The 23,923-nt window shown below is 48.6% G+C and overlaps 1 protein-coding gene across 2 annotated transcripts in view; it reads left to right on the forward strand.

Moving 5' to 3' along the window:
* The window catches only part of DMAP1 (DNA methyltransferase 1 associated protein 1), a 72,529-nt gene that overhangs the window by 18,086 nt on the left and 30,520 nt on the right, over window positions 1-23,923 (forward strand). For both annotated transcript variants that reach the window (XM_040360955.1, XM_040360954.1), the window contains exons 7-8: window positions 5,095-5,280; window positions 16,435-16,506. In XM_040360955.1, coding sequence (XP_040216889.1) covers window positions 5,095-5,280; window positions 16,435-16,506 — 258 coding nt within the window. The remainder of the gene's footprint in view (window positions 1-5,094; window positions 5,281-16,434; window positions 16,507-23,923) is intronic.

The following is a 23,923-nucleotide window of genomic DNA, read 5'->3' on the forward strand; positions in this document are numbered from 1 at the left end:
CATTGTTCTTCCATCCTTATGTCCTCGGCCGAAGAACCCGATGGAGGCCACGTTACATTCCTTGGACGTGGTTCGAGCCCTACGGGTGTACCTGTCTGCTACGGCTCCGTTTCGGAGGTCGGATTCACTGTTCGTGTCGGTGACTGGTCCTAAGAAGAGTCTGGCGGTCTCATCGGCCACCATTTCTAGGTGGATCAGGCAGGTCGTGCTTCAGGCCTATGCCCTAAAGGGGCGGGCGCCTCCCTTTCGGGTTGCGGCGCATTCGACCAGGGCGATCGGTGCCTCTTGGGCTTTCCGCCATCAAGCGTCTGTTTTGCAGGTGTGTAAGGCAGCGACCTGGTCGTCAGTCCACACCTTCTCAAAGTTTTACAAGGTGGATGTGAGTGCATCTTCGGATGCCTCCTTTGGCTGCAAGGTTTTACAGGCGGCTGTTTAAGGTTGGGGTTCCTCCATTGAGGAACTCTGGTTTGTTTGGGGTGAAGTCGGTTTGCTGTGTTTTCCCACCCCTCGATTTTTTTGACACTGCTTGGGGACGTCCCTAAGGTCAATATGCTACTGTGTCCGTCCATGAACGGAAGAGAAAATAGGATTTTTGTACTCACTGTAAAATCCATTTCTCTGAGTTCATGGACGGACACAGCACCCACCCCTCCTTTTTTGTACTGCTTGTTACGAACTGGGGCTGCATGAGGCAGAGAGAGGGATGTACCCGGGGGATCCGCCCCCTGGGAGGTACTGTACTGTGTGGAGTGTTTTAACACTTAACATGCTGTTTTTCTGCCTAGTCAATCTCCTAAAAGGAAGGATAATACCCTAAGGTCAATTGCTGCTGTGTCCGTCCATGAACTCAGAGAAATGGATTTTACGGTGAGTACAAAAATCCTATTTTTTCCCTAAAATGGGAAATTTTCTTAGTTTAAGTATTTGATCTGTTTTCGATTTTCTAGAACAAGAATTGTTATTGGATGTCTCATATTTCTAGTATTGGGGGATGGAGGAGTTAATCTGCCTGGTAACCCTTTCCCTGCCTGGCAGTGAGAGGCTCGCCGTTGCTCGTAGCTCCGCGCACTTGTGCGTTTTTTTTCTTCTCTTCTGCTGATATTTGAAAGAACTTCTCCCGGCGCTGCGCCGTCCTCCCGACCCGCCGTCTCCCTTTTCACTGAACTCGAGTACAAAGTTACCTGAACCGGCGGGCTGGAGTCGCTTCTTTGCTCAATAAAGCGGAAAGGAGGTTTCGGATCAGGAAGGTCATTCACGTTACCACTACAAACTCCGGAATACTGCGGCTCCAAATTCCCTCCGCGCTCCTCCGCCAGAAATCACTCGGCTCTGCGCCTCCCAGAAAATCTTCACGTTAAAGAGTCGCTCCGCCTAAAATATTGCAATGATTGGTGGAGGTTGAAGAGTTAAACCCTCTGACAGTGTTCCCGGGTCTGTACACCCGCTGTGCCCATTATTAGGGGTTCCCACCATCCCTGTGCTGAGTTCCCGGGTCTGTACACCCGCTGTGCCCCATTATGAGGAGTTCCCACCATCCCTGTGCTGAGTTCCCGGGTCTGTACACCCGCTGTGCCCCATTATGAGGGGTTCCCACCATCCCTGTGCTGAGTTCCCAGGTCTGTACCCCTCGCTGTGCCCATTATGAGGGGTTCCCACCATCCCTGTGCTGAGTTCCTGGGTCTGTACACCCGCTGTGCCCATTATGAGGGGTTCCCACCATCCCTGTGCTGAGTTCCCGGGTCCGTACACCCGCTGTGCCCATTATGAGGGGTTCCCACCATCCCTGTGCTGAGTTCCTGGGTCTGTACACCCGCTGTGCCCATTATGAGGGGTTCCCACCATCCCTGTGCTGAGTTCCCGGGTCTGTACACCCGCTGTGCCCATTATGAGGGGTTCCCACCATCCCTGTGCTGAGTTCCTGGGTCTGTACCCCCCGCTGTGCCCATTGAGGGGTTCCCACCATCCCTGTGCTGAGTTCCCGGGTCTGTACACCCGCTGTGCCCATTATGAGGGGTTCCCACCATCCCTGTGCTGAGTTCCTGGGTCTGTACCCCCGCTGTGCCCATTGAGGGGTTCCCACCATCCCTGTGCTGAGTTCCCGGGTCTGTACACCCGCTGTGCCCATTATGAGGGGTTCTCACCATCCCTGTGCTGAGTTCCCGGGTCTCTACACTCGCTGTGCCCCATTATGAGGGGTTCCCACCATCCCTGTGCTGAGTTCCCGGGTCTGTACACCCGCTGTGCCCATTATGAGGGGTTCCCACCATCCCTGTGCTGAGTTCCCGGGTCCGTACACCCGCTGTGCCCATTATGAGGGGTTCCCACCATCCCTGTGCTGAGTTCCCGGGTCCGTACACCCGCTGTGCCCATTGAGGGGTTCCCACCATCCCTGTGCTGAGTTCCTGGGTCTGTACCCCCGCTGTGCCCATTGAGGGGTTCCCACCATCCCTGTGCTGAGTTCCCGGGTCTGTACACCCGCTGTGCCCATTATGAGGGGTTCCCACCATCCCTGTGCTGAGTTCCCGGGTCTGTACACCCGCTGTGTCCCATTATGAGGGGTTCCAACCATCCCTGTGCTGAGTTCCCGGGTCTGTACACCCGCTGTGCCCATTATGAGGAGTTTCCACCATCCCTGTGCTGAGTTCCCGGGTCTGTACACCCGCTGTGCCCATTATGAGGAGTTCCCACCATCCCTGTGCTGAGTTCCCGGGTCTCTACACCCGCTGTGCCCATTATGAGGGGTTCCCATTATCCCTGTGCTGAGTTCCCGGGTCTGTACACCCGCTGTGCCCATTATGAGGGTTTCCCACCATCCCTGTGCTGAGTTCCCGGGTCTGTACCCCCCCGCTGTGCCCATTATGAGGGGTTCCCACCATCCCTGTGCTGAGTTCCTGGGTCTGTACCCCCGCTGTGCCCATTATGAGGGGTTCTCACCATCCCTGTGCTGAGTTCCCGGGTCTGTACACCCGCTGTGCCCATTATGAGGGGTTCCCACCATCCCTGTGCTGAGTTCCTGGGTCTGTACCCCCGCTGTGCCCATTATGAGGGGTTCTCACCATCCCTGTGCTGAGTTCCCAGGTCTGTACACTCGCTGTGCCCCATTATGAGGGGTTCCCACCATCCCTGTGCTGAGTTCCCGGGTCTGTACCCCCGCTGTGCCCATTATGAGGGGTTCCCACCATCCCTGTGCTGAGTTCCCGGGTCCGTACACCCGCTGTGCCCATTGAGGGGTTCCCACCATCCCTGTGCTGAGTTCCCGGGTCTGTACACCCGCTGTGCCCATTGAGGGGTTCCCACCATCCCTGTGCTGAGTTCCCGGGTCTGTACACCCGCTGTGTCCCATTATGAGGGGTTCCAACCATCCCTGTGCTGAGTTCCCGGGTCTGTACACCCGCTGTGCCCATTATGAGGAGTTCCCACCATCCCTGTGCTGAGTTCCCGGGTCTCTACACTCGCTGTGTCCCATTATGAGGGGTTCCCACCATCTCTGTGCTGAGTTCCCGGGTCTGTACACCCGCTGTGCCCATTATGAGGGGTTCCCACCATCCCTGTGCTGAGTTGAAGACTCCACCTTTATACACATTTCGCTGGGTTGGTATTCAGATCCAGGAAAACAAAATAATCCGCTGTGTAGTGCATATTACCTGTATGCAGGATCTTGAAGTTTCCCCTGTGGACATCCAGGAATAGATGTGTAAGTTTTACAAACAATGTAATTCTGTGACTGCAAGAATGTTACAGAGTTCAGGGAAATTTTTATGCCATGCGCCTCCCTCCTCCCCCTGAAACTGCCCTGATATCATTTCACCACTTCATTACCCAGCCGTAGTCGTATGACGTCCACAGCGGGGAACTCCCATCCCGGGTGGGCGTCCTATGACGTCCTGGGCTTTGTGTGGTGATATCTGAATGATGGGGGGCAGCTAGAGGCATCATTCAGATATCATTCTTTCATCCCCCCCCCTCCCGCCGCCATCCGGGGCTTCTCCGGGCTCTCCTGTGCCATCGGGGGCCTGGAGAAAGAATCGCCGAATGGGAACCATAGAGATGACTGGTGACCAGATGGTCACCAGTCATCTGTATGAACGTCGGAGGCCCGGGTGCGATGTGATGTCACGCCCGGGTACCTGGAAGTAAACAAAGCCGCGGTTGCGGCTAGTAAGCATGAGATCGGTGACTTTTTTTCCAGCCTGGAGGAGAGATGTGGGGGGAGGGGAAGGTCTTATTGACTCCGCCTCTCTCCATAAAGAGGACCTGTCGCACACTATTCCTATTACTAGGGATGTTTACATTCCTTGTAATAGGAATAAAAGTGATAAAAAAAAAGTCAAAAGTGTAAAAAAAAAAAAAAAAGTAAATTAAATAAAAATTAAAAAAAAAAAAAAAATTTAAACGCCCCGGTAGCTCGCGCTCAGAAGCGAACGTACATGTAAGTCCCGCCCACACATGTAAACGCCGTTCAAACCACACATGTGAGGTATCGCCGCGTGCGTTGGAGCGTGTGCAACAATTGTAGCCCTGGACCTCCTCTGTAACTCTAAACTGGTAACCTGTAAACAAAAATTCAAAGCGTCGCCCATGGAGGTTTTTAAGTACCGAAGTTTGGCCGCCATTCCATGAGTGTGCGCATAACTTCATCTTTCACATTCTACAAAGAAATCGGGGTAACTTCATGAACCCGTTTTTTTTTTTTCCCAAAAAAAAAGCATTTGAAAAATTATTGCGCAAATACCGTGCGAGATAAAAAGTTGCCATTTTATTCCCTAGGGTGTCTGCTAAAAAAAACATATAGAATGTTTGGGGGTTCTGAGTAATTTTCTAGCAAAAAAATGATGATTTGTACATGTAGGAGAGAAGTGCCAGAATAGGCCCGGGGTTGAGGTGGTGTTAAAAGCCCGGTATTGAAGGGGTTAAAAAAAAAAATTATATAAAAAATAACAAATACACCTTTATCATTTTAGATTTTTCACTATACAATAGTTACTTATTATACCAATGAGAAGATTTCCTGCCATCATCCACCAGGGTGCGCCCTCTGCCCACGTCTTCCCTCCTCTATGTCTGTAACGTGTAGTTGCGTCTCTCCTCCTGTAGGTGTCAGAAGAGGAATATCTTATCCAAGAGCTGCGGAAAATCGAGAGCAGGAAGAAGGAGAGAGAGAAGAAGGCGCAGGACCTGCAGAAACTTATTACCGCCGCCGACACCACCACCGAACTGCGGCGCGCCGAGCGCAAGGCCACCAAGAAGAAACTGCCGCAGAAGAAGGAATCCGAGAAACCCGTAAGATCACTTTTTTTTTGTTTGTTTATTTTGTGTGTTTCTGTCCACCACACCTGTCCGTGCCGAGAAAAGAGGCGCCACACCGGGGGGTTGCCGAAACTTTTCCTGGTGATTACAGGAGAGGTTTACTATAGAAGGCGGGGGGGTGGAACCTCGGTGTCCTGTACCGGAGGAGCATCAGGGGGCACCTCGGTGCCTTGTACCGGAGGAGCATCAGGGGGCACCTCGGTGCCTTGTACCGGAGGAGCATCAGGGGGCACCTCGGTGCCTTGTACCGGGGCATGTAACTTTTCCTGGTGACTACAGGAGAGGTTTACTATAGAAGGCGGGGGGGTGGAACTCCTGTACCGGAGCATCAGGGGGCACCTCGGTGTCCTGTACCGGAGCATCAGGGGGCACCTCGGTGTCCTGTACCGGAGCATCAGGGGGCACCTCGGTGTCCTGTACCGGAGCATCAGGGGGCACCTCTGACCTCAACACCAGAGTAGGAGGGGTCATTACCCATCTACTAGAGCAGGAGGGGTGTGTGACAGTGAAAGCAAGTTTCTCAGTAGTGTGTGTGTGTGTGTGTGTGTGTGTATATGTATATATATATATATATGTATATGTATATATATATATATATATATATATATATATATATATATATATATATATATATATATATATATATATATATATATATATATATATATATATATAAAAACACACACACATATATATACATACATACACTGCACTGAGAAACTTGCTTTAAATTTATTTATTTATAATTTTTTTTTTAAATTGATTTAAAATTCTTGAATGTATGTGCTTTGTAAAAAAAAAAAAGCACATACATTCAAGAATTTTAAATCTATTTAAAAAAATAAATAAAAATTATATATATTTATTAGTTTTTTTTTATATATATATATATATATATATATATATATATATATATATATATATATATATATATATATATATATATATATATATATACATACATACATACATACATACATACATACATACATACATACATACATACATACATACACACACATACACATACACATACACATACACATACACATACACGGGAGCATCATGTTATTTTTATTACTGATGAATGTTAAAAAGAATCGCAGAACACACATGAATGGTTCATATCGGTGTGCGCCACAATCGTACCTCTATATATAAACCTCAGATACCCGCCGCTTCGCACACTGACATATCTTTGCAGTACACCATGATGCGACATCAGCAGCGATTTTTTTTTTTTTTTTTTTTTAATATGCCGATGTCTGCAGTGGAATGAGATTCGATCTCCATACATAGTTGGCGAGGTTGAATAAAGACACCGGTCCGTTCGGGACATTTCCCAGACCCGGAAATTTGCTTCATCAGAAGATATCGGAGGCGTGTCTGTAAATAAAAAACGCCGGTCCTCATCGGACGCGGCAGTGCTGTGCGCTTTTTTTTTTTTTTTTCTGCACTAAAAATGCATGCGCAGGGTTTTTTATGTATTCTAATGGCTCTGGTTCACACCATGCAGTCAGTCTCTGGTCAGTTTTCTGCACTGGTGCGGACTAAGAGCCATTAGAATACATGGAAAGCGCTGTGCATGCACTTTAAGTGCAGAAAAAAAAGCGCACGGATCTGCGCCTGGTGTGAACCAGCACTTGCGTCAAGAAAATTGGTACATATGTCACTAGAGATGCACCGAAATTTCAGCCGCCAAAACAGTTCGGGTGAAAATAAGAGAAAATAATCAGCATAAGAGAAATAGGTGCTGCAAATGCATGCGATTTATTTTTTTTTTTTTGCCACAAAGTTGCTGTGTTTTTATGGGAAATTTGCAGCGATTTTTTTTTTTTTTTTTTTTTTTTTACACGATTTTGTGCCGATTTTACTTTGCTTTATTTTGTGTGTGTGTTTCCCCCCCCCCCCATAGGTCATGCGACATCAAAAAGTTAACACAGGTGCGTTTTCAATGCATTTTTATTGGGTAGGTGTGTTTTTTGCGTCTTTTTTTTTTTTTTTTTTTTTTTTTCCTGACCAAAAATGCAGCAAGCAGGATTTTTAACACCACAACGGAAACGCATTGGACCGCTGTGACATACGTAGAATTTAAAGGGATACGTTTTTCTTGAGCTTTTCCTGTGCTAAAGGTGTCAATCAGGCCGGACTCACACCGGTGCAGACACAGACGTCGCACGTGATTCACACCACAATGCGAATTTGTATCGCATTCGGACCAAAACTATGCCACCCCCCCCATAGGTCATGCGACATCAAAAACGTAACACGGGTGCTTTTAATGATGCATTTTTGCTGCGTTTTCAATGCTTTTTTTTTTGGGGAGGCGTTTTTTTTTTTTTTTTTGGGGCGTGGGCCGTGACGGTGAATCCATAAAGGGCGCAGAAGTGCCCCCCCCCCCCGCTCTCTCCCCCCTCTTATGCTCACTCGCATAGATAGATAGATTCATGCCGGGCATATGAATTACAGCGGCGGGGGTATTTTTTTTTTTTTTGGAAGCGCCTGATTAGATCCATATAGGTAGATTCAGGTACATGTGCTTAAACTTGCGGCGGCGTAGCTTAGCGTGTTTAGGCTACGCCGCCGTAAGTTAGCTAGGCAAGTACATGATTCACAATGTACTTGCCTGCTAATATACGGCGGCGTAGCCTAAAGCGGGCGGGCGTAAGGGCGCCTAATTCAAATGTGTGGAAGGGGTGCGTGTTGTATGTTAATTGTGCTTGACCTCACGTTTTTCACCTTTTTTTTTTTTTTGTAACTGCGCATGCGCCGGGCGCCTACATTTCCCAGTGTGCATTGCGGCTAAGTACGCCGTACGGGCCTACTGATTTCGACGTGGACGTAAATGACGTAAATCGCTATTCGCGGACGACTTACGCAAACAACGTAAAAGTTTCGAAGCGGGAACGGCGGCCATACTTTAACATTGCTATTCCACCTAATAAGTGGAATAACTTTAGGCCTGATAATGGCTTACGGAAACGGCGTAAATGTACTGCGGCGGCCGGGCGTACGTTCGTGAATCGGCGTATCTACTAATTTACATATTCTACGGCGACCGCAATGGAAGCGCCACCTAGCGGCCATCCGAAATATTGCAACCTAAGATAGGACGGCGCAAGCCGTCCTATCTTAGATATGTTTAAGCGTATATCTGTTTGAGCATACGCTTAAACATAAGTCGGCGTAGATTCTGAGTTAGGTCGGCTTATCTACTGATAAGCCGGCCTAACTCTACCTGAATCTACCTAATAGGCTCTAATAGGCTTCCAAAAGGGGGTAAACGCTGTGCGTTCGCTAAATACACCAGTGTTGTGTTAGGGAAGCGAATACATCACTTCCCTAACACTGACCCCGCCTCTTAGCCAATCGGGGTATGGTTACCTGTCAACTGATTGGCTGTAACTGCTATTGGACGCCTGGCGGGACGGGAGGACGGAAGTCGGGGCGATGAGGACGGTGTCGAAGTGCCCGCAGGAGACATGAAGGACGCCGCTCATCGCCGTCACCCGCTGCCCTACCAAGACGGAGTAAGTGGCGGGCAGATGGTGAGCGGGGGGGTGGCACATGGGCAGCGTTTGACGGGCACCCTGGCTGTGTTTTGATGTTGTGTTTTTTTTTTTCTTTTCTAAAAAATTTCAGTTTGTTTGCGCAAACCGATGTGGGTCAGTCAATAACTTTACGTTGAATCCACAAAGTGGTTCGCAGATGTCAGTGTCTGCGATTCAGCGGAAAGAACCTGCGCCGGATTCGCAAGGGTTTCCCGCGTCGCACCAGTGTGAACCCATCCTAATGGCCGACCGATAAATTCAAGTGACATTAACTAGTTACCGACCACCCGCCGCATTTGTGCTGCAGCAAGTGTGATTCGCCGTCGTACGTCGGGCGCGTACACGCCGATTTGTGGGTGCGCCCGTTCACGATTGGGGGAGGTCAACCAGCAGGTCTGGCGGACTCGATGTCCGATAGCCACTCCCCGATCGCTCCAGAGATGGGCAGAACAAGGATTTGTCAGTATAAACAAACATATCCCCCTTCTGTCAGGGGAGGAGAGAGAGTGATAGTCTGTTGTTGGTGATTAGGAACAGCGATCTCTTTCTTTCTTTCTTTCTTTCTTTCTTTCGTTCTCTCTTTCTTTCGTTCTCTCTTTCTTTCGTTCTCTCTTTCTTTCGTTCTCTCTTTCTTTCGTTCTCTCTTTCTTTCGTTCTCTCTTTCTTTCGTTCTCTCTTTCTTTCGTTCTCTCTTTCTTTCGTTCTCTCTTTCTTTCGTTCTCTCTTTCTTCTTTCTGCTTCCTTCTTCTTCTTTCTTCTTCCTTCTTCTTCCTTCTTCTTCCTCCTCCCTCTCCCTCGTCTTCTTCCTTCTTCTTCGTCCTCGTCCTCCTCTTCTTCCTCCTCCTCCAGTCAGTCCCCTCCCCCTACAGTTAGAACACTTAACCCCCTTGATCGCACCCTTGTGATAACCCCTTCCCTGCCAGTGACATTTACACAGTAATCAGTGGCTTTTTTATCTCTGATCGCTCTATAAATATCAATGGTCCCAAAAAAGTGTCAAAAGTGTTCGATCTGTCCGCCGCAATGTCGCAGTCACCGCCATAACTAGTAAAAAAAAAAAAAAACGCTCAAATGTGAACAGGGGTCATTTAAATGAATGGGATTTTTGCTTTGGCGGGTTTTTTCTCTTCCGTTCATAGACGGACACAGCCTTATTTGACATTAGGGTTATGCTTCTTCCTACCAGGAGTAACCCTACTGTCAAAGGGTGCTGTGTCCGTCTATGAACTCAGAGAAATGGATTTTACGGTGAGTACAAAAATCCTATTTTTTGGGGCGTTTTAACCACTTAAGACCCGGAACAAAATGCAGGTAAAGGACCAGGCCCCTTTTTGCGATTCGGCACTGCTTCGCTTTAACTGACAATTGCGCGGTCGTGCGATGTGGTGCCAATAACTTATAGATGATAAGTAAAAAAAATTTACTCTAAATTGGGAGTGGACGGCTGAGACTCCCCCGGGGTAGGTCTGTCCATTAACCACTTAAGACCCCTGACCTTTAGGCAGGTAAAGGACCCGGCCAGTTGTTGCGATACGGCACTGCGTCGCTTTAACTGACAATTGCGCGGTCGTGCGACGTGGCTCCCAAACAAAATTGGCGTCTTTTTTTCCCCACAAATAGAGCTTTATTTTGGTGGTATTTGATCACCTCTGCGGTTTTTATTTTTTGTGCTATAAACAAAAATAGAGCGACAATTTTGAAAAAAATATTATATTTTTAACTTTTGCTATAAAAAATATCCCCCAAAAATATATAAAAAAACTTATTTTTTCCTCAGTTTAGGCCGATACGTATTCTTCTACCTATTTTTGGTAAAAAAAATCGCAATAAGCGTTTATCGATTGGCTTGCGCAAAATTTATAGCGTTTACAAAATAGGGGATAATTTTATTACTTTTTTAAAAAAAATTTTTTTTACTACTAATGGTGGCAATCAGCGATTTTTTTCGTGACCGAGACATTATGGCGGACACTTCGGACAATTTTGACACATTTTTGGGACCATTGTCATTTTCACAGCAAAAAATTCGATAAAAATGCACTGATTACTGTGAAAATGACAATTGCAGTTTGGGAGTTAACCACAAGGGGGCGCTGATGGGGTTGTGTGACCTCATCTGTGTTTCTAACTGTAGGGGGGGTGTGGCTGTAGGTGTGACGTCATCGATTGTGTTTCCCTATATTAGGGAACACACGATTAAAGATGCCGCTACAGTGAAGAACGGGGAAGGTGTGTTTACACACGGCTCTCCCCGTTCTTCAGCTCCGGGGACCGATAGCGGGACTCCTGCGGCGATCGGGTCCCGCGGCCAGGGTGCTTCGGACCGGGTCGCGCGCCCATGGCTGGGCACTTATAGAGAACGTACAGGTACATGCTTGTGCCCAGCCGTGCCATTCTGCCGACGTATATCTGCAGGAGGCGGTCCTTAAGTGGTTAAAGTACATTTTCAATTTTAGTTTTAGTCGTGCACAAGATACGTGATCAGGAGAGCCGCGCTGCCACCGCGCTCATACGTGAGGCACTCTGCAAGCGTTAACCTCTTATTATTATACAGGCTATACAGTATCTCACAAAAGTAAGTACACCCCTCAGTCACATTTCTTGTATCCTTTTCATGTGACAACACTGAAGAAATGACACTTTGTATCTACAATGTTGTGTAGTGAGTGTACATGGGGGGGGGGGGAGGGGTGTACACAGGGGGGGGAGGGGTTGTGTAGTGAGTGTACAGCTTGTATAACAAATAACTCAACACACAGCCATTAATGTCTAAACCGCTGGCAACAAAAGTGAGGACACCCCTAAGTGAAAATGTCCAAATTTGGGACCAAAGTGTCAATATTTTGTGCGGCCGCCGTTATTTTTAACCCTCTTGGGCATGGAGGTCACCAGAGCTTTACAGGTTGTCACTGGAGTCCTCTTCCCCTCCTCCATGACGACATCACAGAGCTGGTGGATGTTGGAGACCTTGCGCTCCTCCCCCCCCCACAGATGATCAGAAGGGTTTAGGTCTGGAGACATGCTTGGCCAGTCCATCACCCTTACCCTCAGCTTCTTTAGCAAGGCAGTGGTGGTCTTGGAGGTGTGTTTGGGGTCGTTATCATGTTGGAATACTACGCTGCGACCCAGTCTCTGGAGGGAGGGGATCATGCTCTGCTTCAGTATGTCACAGTACATGTTGGCATTCATGGTCCCTCAATGATCTTTAGTCCCCCCTGTGCCGGCAGCACTCATGCAGCCCCAGACCATGACCCTCCCCCCACCATGCCTGACTGTAGGGAAGACACACTTGTCTTTGTCCCGCCCACACACGCCTGACACCATCTGACACCAAATACCTTTATCTTGTCTCATCAGACCACAGGATGTGGTTCCAGTAATCCATGTCGTCAGTCTGCTTGTCTTCAGCAAACTGTTTGCGGCTCTTTCTTGTGCCTCATCTTTAGAAGAGGCTTCCTTCTGGGGACCAATTTGATGCAGTGTGCGGCGTATGGTCTGAGCACTGACAGGCTGACCCCTCCCCCACCCCTTCACCCTCTGCAGCAATGCTGGCAGCACTCCTACGTCTTTTTCCCAAAGACAACCTCTGGATATGACGCTGATCATGTGACCTCAACTTCTTTGGTGGACCATGGCGAGGCGGGGGAGGGGAAGCCATCCTGTTATACCGCTGGATGGTCTTGGCCCCCGCGCTTCAGATCAGTTTCAGGGTCTTGGCGATCTTCTTATAGCCTCGGCCATCTTTATGTAGAGACACAATTCTTTATATCAGATCCTCAGAGAGTTCTTTGCCATGAGGGGCCATGTTGTCCTTCCAGTGACCAGTATGAGAGAGTGAGAGCGATAACACCAAATTTATCACACCTTCTCCTCATTCACACCTGAGACCTTGTAACACTAACGAGTCACATGACACCGGGGGAGGGGAAAAAGGGATAATTGGGCCCAATTTGGACATTTTCACTTAGGGGTGTACTCACTTTTGTTGCCAGCGGTTTAGACATTAATGGCTGTGTGTTGAGTGATCTGTTATACAAGCTGTACAGTCACTATACAACATTGTAGATACAAAGTGTCATTTCCTCAGTGTTGTCACATGAAAAGATACATGAAAAGATGTACACAAATGTGACTGAGGGGTGTACTTACTTTTGTCAGATACTGGGGTAGATTTAGAGAGAAGATACGATGGCGTATCTGAGTTGTGGGGTCGTATCTATGCGCCTGATTCGTAGAATCAGTTACGCATAGATTTCCCTAAGATCCGACCGGCGTAAGTGTTTTACACCGTCGTATTTTAGGTGCATATTTACACTGGCCGCTAGGTGGCGCTTCCATATATTTACGTGAAGAATATGCAAATGAGCTAGATACGCCGATTCAGAAACGTACGTCCGGCGCATTTTTTTACGTCGTTTACGTTAGGCTTTTTCCGGCGTAAAGTTTCCCCCTTCTATATGAGGCGTATCCTATGTTAAGTATGGCCGTCGTTCCCGCGTCAAATTTTGAAAATTTTGCGGAAGTCGTTCGCGAATAGTGCTGGACGTAATTTACGTTCACGTCGAAAGCAATGACGATTTGCGGCGGAATTTTGAGCATGCGCACTGGGATTTTTTCACGAACGGCGCATTCACCGTTCGTAACAAACATCAAATACGCGGGGTCACAGTTTATATACATAAAACACACCCACATCATCCACATTTGAATTAGGCGGGCTTACGCCGACACACATACGTTACGCCGCTGTAACTAAGGACGCAAGTTGTTTCTGAATACAGTACTTGCGCCCTAAATTACGGCGGCGTAACGTATCTGAGATACGTTACGCCGGGCGGATAGATGAATGAATGAATGAAAAACGTATATAGCGCGGCACATGCAAACTGAATCGCCTCTGGGCGCAAGATAGACCATTGTATCTGAATCCAGCCCTGTGTGTGTGTGTGTGTGTGTGTGTGTGTGTGTGTGTGTGTGTAACTTTTTTTTTTTTTTCTTGTTGGCAGTGCTCAGTAGCTAAAGCTGGAATTGATACAAACAAGTAATTGATTCTCACTTTTGTCAGATACTGATGATGATTATGATTATTATTATTTTTCTTCAGGATTTATATTGTGCCAACAGTTTTCTCAGCACTTTACAATAAAAGAAAAGGGAGACCGTTCTGTTACGATACAAGCGGGTTAGGAGGGCCTTGCTCACAGGAGCTTACAATCCAATAGCGTTTTATTATCTGATGCCTGTAATTGTATTCCGGGACATGTAATTCTTCATGTGGAGCGTGTTCTCGGCGGGCAGCACCACCCCGGTGCATCGTCTCATTGCGTGTGCCGGGTTGTCGGGTATTTGTTTCTTTGCAGATATCTGGAATTAACACCTCGTGCGTGTCTGGAGGCGATGGCTTCTTCCTGATGGGTGCTGGCATAAAATCATTGACAAGTGTCAGGCCGCCCTTGTGCAGCGCGCATGCTAAGAGCCCCCGACGGCCGCTCTGTTTACGCTCAGGGGGCAATCAGGAAACCTTGAATCAATAGCAAGGACGAGGCTGCTCCCCTGAGCTCCCTTTCTGGGTGTTTAATGGCTGCAATCAAACGGCTATCGAGCCAAGTAACTCGGTACCGCTGTGGGGCGTCTGCAGCCTATCGGGGGTTAATCACATCCTTCAGATCTGTCGGAAATGAACGATCAGCTTGTGTGTGTCTAAGACTGTACGGGGCGTGTGATGGGCAATCGCTTTGTCTGGTATAAGTAGCTTGAATAGTAAGTGACGAGGTTGTAAAAAAAAAAAAAAAAAAAATTCCCCCCTTTACGATTTTTTTTTTTTTTTCCAAGATTAAAGTGTATTTTTTTTTCAAAGTTCTGGACAGATGAGGCAAGAGTTAAAACCCTGTCATGTTTTTATGTACTAAGAAGCAGTAAGGACTACAAGACCGAGCAGGAGGGCAGGATGGTGTTGGGCTGCGTGCGGGAGGCGGGCTGGTGACGGGCTGTGTGCGGGAGGCGGGGTGGCGACGGGCTGAGTGCGGGAGGCGGGGTGGTGACGGGCTGCGTGCGGGAGGCGGGGTGGTGTTGTGCTGAGTACAGGAGGTGGGGTGGTGTTGTGCTGAGTACAGGAGGTGGGGTGGTGTTGTGCTGAGTACAGGAGGTGGGGTGGTGTTGTGCTGAGTACAGGAGGTGGGGTGGTGTTGTGCTGAGTACAGGAGGTGGGGTGGTGTTGTGCTGAGTACAGGAGGCGGGGTGGTGTTGTGCTGAGTACAGGAGGTGGGGTGGTGTTGTGCTGAGTACAGGAGGTGGGGTGGTGTTGTGCTGAGTACAGGAGGTGGGGTGGTGTTGTGCTGAGTACAGGAGGTGGGGGTGGTGTTGTGCTGAGTACAGGAGGCGGGGTGGTGTTGTGCTGAGTACAGGAGGCGGGGTGGTGTTGTGCTGAGTACAGGAGGTGGGGTGGTGTTGTGCTGAGTACAGGAGGTGGGGTGGTGTTGTGCTGAGTACAGGAGGTGGGGTGGTGTTGTGCTGAGTACAGGAGGTGGGGTGGTGTTGTGCTGAGTACAGGAGGTGGGGTGGTGTTGTGCTGAGTACAGGAGGCGGGGTGGTGACGGGCTTTGCGCGGGAGGCGGGGTGGTGACGGGCTTTGCGCGGGAGGCGGGGTGGTGACAGGCTTTGCGCGGGAGGCGGGGTGGTGACGGGCTTTGCGCGGGAGGCGGGGTGGTGGCGGGCTGAGTGGCGACGGGCTGAGTGCAGGAGGCGAGGTGGTGATGGGCTCTGTTTTGCAGAGTGGCCCCGATCCTCCTCTTCTGGGGTCCCTACTTGGTGCTCCTGGCCTCTCCCCGCATATTGAGTGACCCATTGGAGAAGCGCTCTCCCTTGGGACACTTGTGCTGGCACGCTTACGCGCGCTGCTGCTGCGTCCGTAGACACAGACGGCAGGACTCTGCACCACCCCCTGGTGCCTGCATCATTGGATTTTATTGACAGCAGCGGGAGCCAATGGCTGCGCTGTCATCAATCTATCCAATCAAGAGCCGATACACCGGTGAGAGAGGGTGTGCGCGTCTCCGGTGTGGGAACGACTGGGCTCAGGTGGGTAAAATGGGGGGGCTGGTGCACTTCAATACGTTTTTCACCTCTGCATAGAATGCATTGGGCTGAAAAAACCCTTTAAACCATGGTTCAGGTAAAACGCGTTAGTAGGCAGGGACTGTAGTAATAGCCGGCTTCAAATAAATCTGAATCTGAGCAATCATCGGTGTGCCGAGAGTTCCTTTCTTCTCCAAGTGTTGATGTCACCTGACCTTCATTCTGATCCGCCTGTCGGAAACAAACAGAATGAAGGTCAGGTGACCTCAACGGGACCTCCATGTTGACTTGTTTCATTGAGATAGGACTACTCATGGAGAACCTCTACATCCAAGCCCTTTCGGTGAAACGCATTAGAGGGAAAGTCTCAAGAGCGGGGGACTCTAAAAATAAGTCAGAGGTTTCCTGACCACGCAGAGGACACTCTCACACTGCTGGAGCCAGTTATTTGCTTGTGTTCTTTTTTCCCTCCATTTTATTAATCCTTATTTTGTTTTTTCAGACTGTTCCTGAGACGGCGGGTATCCGATTCCCAGATTTCAAGTCGGCAGGAGTGACTTTGCGTAGCCAAAGGGTAAGAACCGCCTTTTTTTTTTTTTTTGTGTGTGTATTCCTTCTTCCCTCCCCTGACCGTTTTTTGTTATGTATCCAAATCCTTCATCCCTACCCTGACCATATTTTTTTTTTCGTGTCCAAATCATTCATGCCTTCCCTGACCATTTTTCATTGTGCATCCAATTCCTTCTCCCCTCCCCTGACCAGTTTTCTTTTGTATCCAAATCATTCATCCCTCCCCTGACCATTTTTCTTTTGTATCCAAATCATTCATCCCTCCCCTGACCATTTTTCATTGTGTATCCAATTCCCTCTCCCCTGACCAGTTTTCGTTGCGTATCCAAATCATTCATCCATCCCCTGTCCAGTTTTCGTTGTGTGTCCAAATCATTCATCCCTCCCCTGTCCAAATCATTCATCCCTCCCCTGACCAGTTTTCGTTGTGTGTCCAAATCATTCATCCCTCCCCTGACCAGTTTTCTTTTGTATCCAAATCATTCATCCCTCCCCTGACCATTTTTCATTGTGTATCCAATTCCCTCTCCCCTGACCAGTTTTCGTTGCGTATCCAAATCATTCATCCATCCCCTGTCTAGTTTTCGTTGTGTGTCCAAATCATTCATCCCTCCCCTGACCAGTTTTCGTTGTGTGTCCAAATCATTCATCCCTCCCCTGACCAAATCATTCATCCCTCCCCTGACCAAAATCATTCATCCCTCCCCTGACTAGTTTTCTTTTGTATCCAATTCATTCATCCCTCCCCTGACCAAATCCCTCCCCTGTCCAAATCATTCATCCCTCCCCTGACCAGTTTTCGTTGTGTGTCCAAATCATTCATCCCTCCCCTGACCAGTTTTCGTTGTGTGTCCAAATCATTCATCCCTCCCCTGACCAAATCCCTCCCCTGACCAGTTTTCTTTGTGACCATTTTTCATTGTGTGTCCAAATCATTCATCCCTCCCCTGACCAGTTTTCGTTGTGTGTCCAAATCATTCATCCCTCCCCTGACCAGTTTTCGTTGTGTGTCCAAATCATTCATCCCTCCCCTGACCAAATCCCTCCCCTGACCAGTTTTCTTTGTGACCATTTTTCATTGTGTGTCCAAATCATTCATCCCTCCCCTGAACAGTTTTCTTTTGTATCCAATTCATTCATCCCTCCCCTGACCAAATCCCTCCCCTGACCAGTTTTCGTTGTGTGTCCAAATCATTCATCCCTCCCCTGACCAAATCCCTCCCCTGACCAGTTTTCTTTGTGACCATTTTTCATTGTGTGTCCAAATCATTCATCCCTCCCCTGAACAGTTTTCTTTTGTATCCAATTCATTCATCCCTCCCCTGACCAAATCCCTCCCCTGTCCAAATCATTCATCCCTCCCCTGACCAGTTTTCGTTGTGTGTCCAATTCATTCTTCCCTCCCCTGACCAGTTTTCATTGTGTATCCAATTCCTTCTCCCCTCCCCATTTTTCGTTTTGTGTCCAAATCATTCATCCCTCCCCTGACCAGTTTTCTTGTGTATCCAATTCCCTCTCCCCTCCCCTGACTATTTTTTGTTGTGTATCCAATTCCTTATTCCCTCCCCTGACCATTTTTCTTTTGTATCCAAATCATTCATCCCTCCCCTGACCATTTTTCTTTGTGTATCCAAATCATTCATCCCTCCCCTGACCATTTTTCATTGTGTATCCAATTCCCTCTCCCCTGAACATTTTTTGTTGCGTATCCAATTCCTTCTTCCTTCCCCTGACCAGTTTTCTTGTGTATCCAATTCCTTCTTCCCTCCCCTGACTATTTATTTTTTTCATTGTGTATCCAAATTATTTATACCTTCCCATGACCATTTTTCTTTGTTTGTCCAAATCCATTCATCCCTCCCCTGACCAGTTTCCTTGTGTATCCAATTCCCTCTCCCCTCCCCATTTTTTGTTGTATCCAATTCCTTCTCCCCCTCCCCTGACCATTTTTCGTTGTGTGTCCAAATCATTCATCCCTCCCCTGACCAAATCCCTCCCCTGTCCAAATCATTCATCCCTCCCCTGACCATTTTTTGTTGTGTATCCAATTCCTTCTTCCCTGACCATTTTTTTCATTGTGTATCCAATATTATTTATCCCTCCCCTGACCATTTTTCTTTGTTTGTCCAAATCCATTCACCCCTCCCCTGACCATTTTTTTTTCTTTGTCCAAATCAATTCATCCCTCCCCTGACCATTTTTCTTTGTTTGTACAAATCCATTCATCCCTCCCCTGAACACCCGATGGGGGCTGGGGATTACTGCCACCTCTGTATTGCTCTTTCAAGCTGCTGTACTACAGCCAGGAAGGAAAGCCTATCAATAGCAAGCCTGATGCTCACTTACCTTGTTGAAAAATGCTCTCCCGTGTTTTCCAAAAATTCTCATTGGTTATTCTCCCCTGAAACAGGTCCCTTATGCTTGCGGTTTATGTCGGTGTTGTGTCACCAGGCGCTGCAATTTTCTGTATGGAGAAATGACTCCTAGTCACACATTTCCTCCTCTGTAGTTTATTGAAGAAGAGGGGGTGGCGGGGGGCATGCTTGCATAACACTTCCTTGTGTGGGTCGGTGCAATCTGCACAGCACCCTGATCACGACGCACAGCGCAGTGGTGTAGTGGTTAGCACTTTCACCTAGCAGCAAAAGGGTCGCAGGTTCGAATCCCAACCACTACACCATCTGCTTGGAGTTTGCATGTTCTCCCTGTGTCTGCGTGGGTTTCCTCCTGGTACTCCGGTTTCCTTCCACACTCCAAAGACATGCTGGTAGGTTAATTGGATCCTGGCCAAATTGGCTCAGTATGTATATATACTGTATTTATCGGGGTATTGCGCGCTCCGGCGTATAGTGCGCACCCCTAATGTGGACCTGCAATTTCTGTAAAAAAAAACATTTTAGTACTTGGTTTTGGTGTCTTGCACGGTGTCCATCGGCGGCCTCATCGGATCCGTCGTCCGTCTGCGGTTTCAGTGGTGTCCTCCCGGCTTCTCCTGCGCTGTCTCCCCGTCGAATCGCCGCTTCCCGCGCTCAGTTTGAATGCCTGCGCCGACATATACCGAGTGCAGTACACTCGGCTACATTCGGCCAGGCTCGGCTTTGCTCGTGCTCACGCTCTGTGACGTTTATGCGTGAGCACGTGCGAAGCCGAGCCTGGCCCAATGTTGCCGAGTGTACTGCCCTCGGTATATGTCGGCGCAGGCATTCAAACTGAGCGCGGGTATCGGCGTATATCGCACACCCACGATTTTCCCCTTATTTTAAGGGGGAAAAAGTGCGCAGTATACGCCGATAAATACGGTATGTGTGTACCACTGTGTGTCCCAAGCGTTTCAAGATCCTACGGGGTAAATGACCGCCCCAGCCAGAAAGACACTGGCTGCAAAAAAGCGCCTAGAGGCGATTCAGTTCGCATGTGTAGCGCTATACAAGTCACTCACTCACCATTGTTCGGTCGACCGACCGCATCAGTGCATTCCCATTTGAATCATGGGAAATTTAGTTCGTATTTCCTCCAAGTAAAGTTGTTAGAGGGTGACCTGCAGCGCCTGCGGAGATCCAGCTCCTGGGGAAAGTACATTTTACAAAAGAAGATAATGATATCACAAGCAAAGAAATTCATTAAACATTTTTTTTTTTTTTCAAATATACATTTTATTGAAACTTTTCAAAAGAGAAGGGGGTACAGAAAAGGTACAGTACGACTGTGGTCTGAAATCCGACAGGTCAACAAATCTAGAGACAAGTCTGTGATGGAAGCCTCGCATTCAGTCTCCTGAGAGGGTAGCACACCATATGGCAAACAAAGGAAAAGGACGTGGTAGTTCATTGTATAACTCGTATTGTTTAAAGTGGAGGTTTCATCAAAAAAACCTATTTTGCTTTAAACTGTAGCTTACGACAAAAAAAAAAAAAAAAAAAAAAATTATTTTTTTACTCATCTGGAAATGCCTGTTGCTATGCGGTCCCACGAAATCTGCCTTTGAAACCACCTAGGATTCTGACATCATCTCCCTCTAATGCTCCTGGGAAATGTGTGTCATCATTTCCCAGGATGCAGTGCGCTGTCCAATTATCACTCTCTATCCAAGACTTCCAGGAAGTAAGTGCCTGTAGGCTTCACAATGCCCACAAGCAAAATGACAACGGTGTAGATATAGTTTTATAAACGATCGTTTTTGAATATCTATGCGGAGCGACGGCGGATTGTAAAATAGTAAGTGACCGGATTTATATTATAAAAACGCAGGATGAAAGGACATACGTTTAAAATATGCTAATTGTGGTTGGAACTCCGCTTTAACCCGAAAAACCAGTCCTTACCACTTATACAGATATACCGAAGATTATTATAATGGTTAGTAGGGTTGTCCCGATACCACTTTAAGACTGAGTACAAGTACCGATACTTTTTTTCAAGTACTCGCCGATACTGAATACCGATATTTTTTTTTAATCTCATGTGACAGCGGCACATGTGTCAGTAGTTTTTTTTTTTTTCTTTATCTTTAACAATTTGTTTTTAATTTGTTTACAATATTTTTTTTTTACAATTTTTATTTATAATGCTTTCTTTTTTTAAGGTGGGGGGGGGGGGGTGGACCGTGTCAGTGGGGTGGATTCAGGTAGGGGCGCGCAATTTTTAAACGGTGGTGCAGTGTATCGTATTTACGCTACGCCGCCGTAACATACAGGAGAAAGTGCTGCATTCACGAAGCACTTGCTCCGTAAGTTGCGGCGGCGTAGCGTAAAAGGGGCCGGCGTAAGCGTGCGTAATTCAAATGATCCGGTAGGGGGGGGGGTCGATCATTTAAATTAGGCGCGTTCCCGCGCGGAACGTACTGCGCATGCGCCGTCCCTAAAATTTCCCGATGTGCATTGCGGTAAATGACGTCGCAAGGACTTCATTGGTTTCGACGTGAACGTAAATGGCGTCCAGCGCCATTCACGGACGACTTACGCAAACAACGTAAAATTTTCAAATCGCGACGCGGGAACGACGTCCATACTTAACATTGGCTGTGCCTCCTAATAGCAGGAGCAACCTTACGACGAAAACGACTTGCGCAAACGACGTAAAAAACTACCGCCGGGCGCACGTACGTTTGTGAATCGGCGTAAGTATGTAATTTGCATACTGTACGCTGACAACTACGGAAGCGCCACCTAGCGGCCAGCGTGAGAATGCACCCTAAGATACGACGGCGTAAGAGACCGATCTAACTGCGCATGCGCCGTCCGCAAATTTTCCCGGCGTGCTTTGCTCCCGATGACGTCGCTGGGACGTCATTGGTTTCGGCGTGAGCGTAACTTGCGTCCAGCGCTTTTGTGAATCGACTTACGCAAACGACGTAAAATTTCAAAATTCGACGCGGGAACGACGGCCATACTTAACATTGGCTGCGCCTCATAGACCCAGGGGTAACTATAAGCCGGAAAAAGCCAAACGCAAACGACGTAAAAAAAAAGCGCCGGGCAGTCGTTCGTTTCGGAATCGGCGCAACTGCTCATTTGCATAATTGTCGCGTAAAATATAGGTAAGCGCCACCTAGAGTCCGGCCTGGAATTGCAGCCTAAGATCCGACGGTGTAACACAGTTACCCCTGTCGGATCTTGGGCATATCTATGCGGAACTCATTCTATGAATCGGTCGCATAGATACAATCGGCGAAACTCAGATACGACGGTGTATCAGGAGATACACCGTCGTATCTCTATGTGAATCTGGCCCAATGTAATTACAGTTTACGATGTTTCAGTTATGTGAATGGACAGAGTCAGTGATCACTGACTCCGTCCATTCGAAACAGTAAGGAGCCGGATTTACCGTCTCCTACCCCGCTCTCAATCCTGACAGTTTCAGGGGGTGGAGGAGGAGCACGGAAGGGGAGAGAAACACGGCGGGATACACGGAGGAATACACTATATAGCGGTGATTGGTGTCTGTAACTACTCCATGCACTGATCACCCCTGACAGTACAAGTACTCGGGCAAATGCTTGGTATCGGTCCCGATACTAGTATCGGTATCGGGACAACCCTAATGGTTAGTGTTCACAGCCGGACTACCGGCTACCTTGTGATCAGAACACTGGAGGGAGAGAGCGACCTCACATTTACTGGCGGCAGTGACACCAGTTGAAAGGGTAGGGGTGAAACAGACAGAGAAATGGAAAGAGAAAGGAAGGGGGGGTTGGGTATTTGTTGAACACGAGCGCGATGGACACAGCGAGGACGTCGCCCCATAGTAGGTCCGCCCCAGCGTGATCCTCAAGAATTCAGTAAGGTCTGGCCTTCATCTGAGAAAATAAACATATTCCATGATGACCAAGTTTTGGAATGCTTGTCCTGCTTGTGTTGGGCTTTGAGCACTAAGTCTTCCAGTTTTTTAATGTCTTCCACTCTACGCAACCATTCATTCAAATTTAAGGGGTTCTTTAAAGAAAATAAATTACCAGCGTTTTCAATGGGCACAAGGAGAAGGAGCGAGTCCAAAGTGGGTCGGATCCTGGAGCTTTCAGATTTTGTCAATTTAGACAAACTGAGCTTCTATCAGGTTGAAGGTAAAGGATGGGGGTTGGTTGATGTGCAAGGATAATAAAAGATTTTGATTGGTGGATGTTGAAGGTGATAAAGGTTGAGGAGATGTTGGACAGGATAAAGGGTGGGGAGTTGGTGGATGTTGGAGAGGATGAAGGGTTGGTGGACGCGTGGGAGAGGGTGAAGTGTTGGCGGACGCGTGGGAGAGGGTGAAGGGTTGGCGGACGCGTGGGAGAGGATGAAGGGTTGGCGGAGGCGTGGGAGAGGATGAAGGGTTGGCGGAGGCGTAGGAGAGGATGAAGGGTTGGCGGAGGCGTAGGAGAGGATGAAGGGTTGGCGGAGGCGTGGGAGAGGATTGAAGGGTTGGCGGAGGCGTGGGAGAGGATTGAAGGGTTGGCGGAGGCGTGGGAGAGGATTGAAGGGTTGGCGGAGGCGTGGGAGAGGATTGAAGGGTTGGCGGAGGCGTGGGAGAGGATTGAAGGGTTGGCGGAGGCGTGGGAGAGGATTGAAGGGTTGGCGGAGGCGTGGGAGAGGGTGGAGGGTTGGCGGAGGCGTGGGAGAGGGCGGAGGGTTGGCGGAGGCGTGGGAGAGGGCGGAGGGTTGGCGGAGGCGTGGGAGAGGGCGGAGGGTTGGCGGAGGCGTGGGAGAGGATGAAGGGTTGGCGGAGGCGTGGGAGAGGATTGAAGGGTTGGCGGAGGCGTGGGAGAGGATTGAAGGGTTGGCGGAGGCGTGGGAGAGGATTGAAGGGTTGGCGGAGGCGTGGGAGAGGATTGAAGGGTTGGCGGAGGCGTGGGAGAGGATTGAAGGGTTGGCGGAGGCGTGGGAGAGGATTGAAGGGTTGGCGGAGGCGTGGGAGAGGATTGAAGGGTTGGCGGAGGCGTG

This window comes from Rana temporaria, chromosome 7, assembly GCF_905171775.1.
Source record: "Rana temporaria chromosome 7, aRanTem1.1, whole genome shotgun sequence".
NCBI classification, from domain to species: domain Eukaryota; kingdom Metazoa; phylum Chordata; class Amphibia; order Anura; family Ranidae; genus Rana; species Rana temporaria.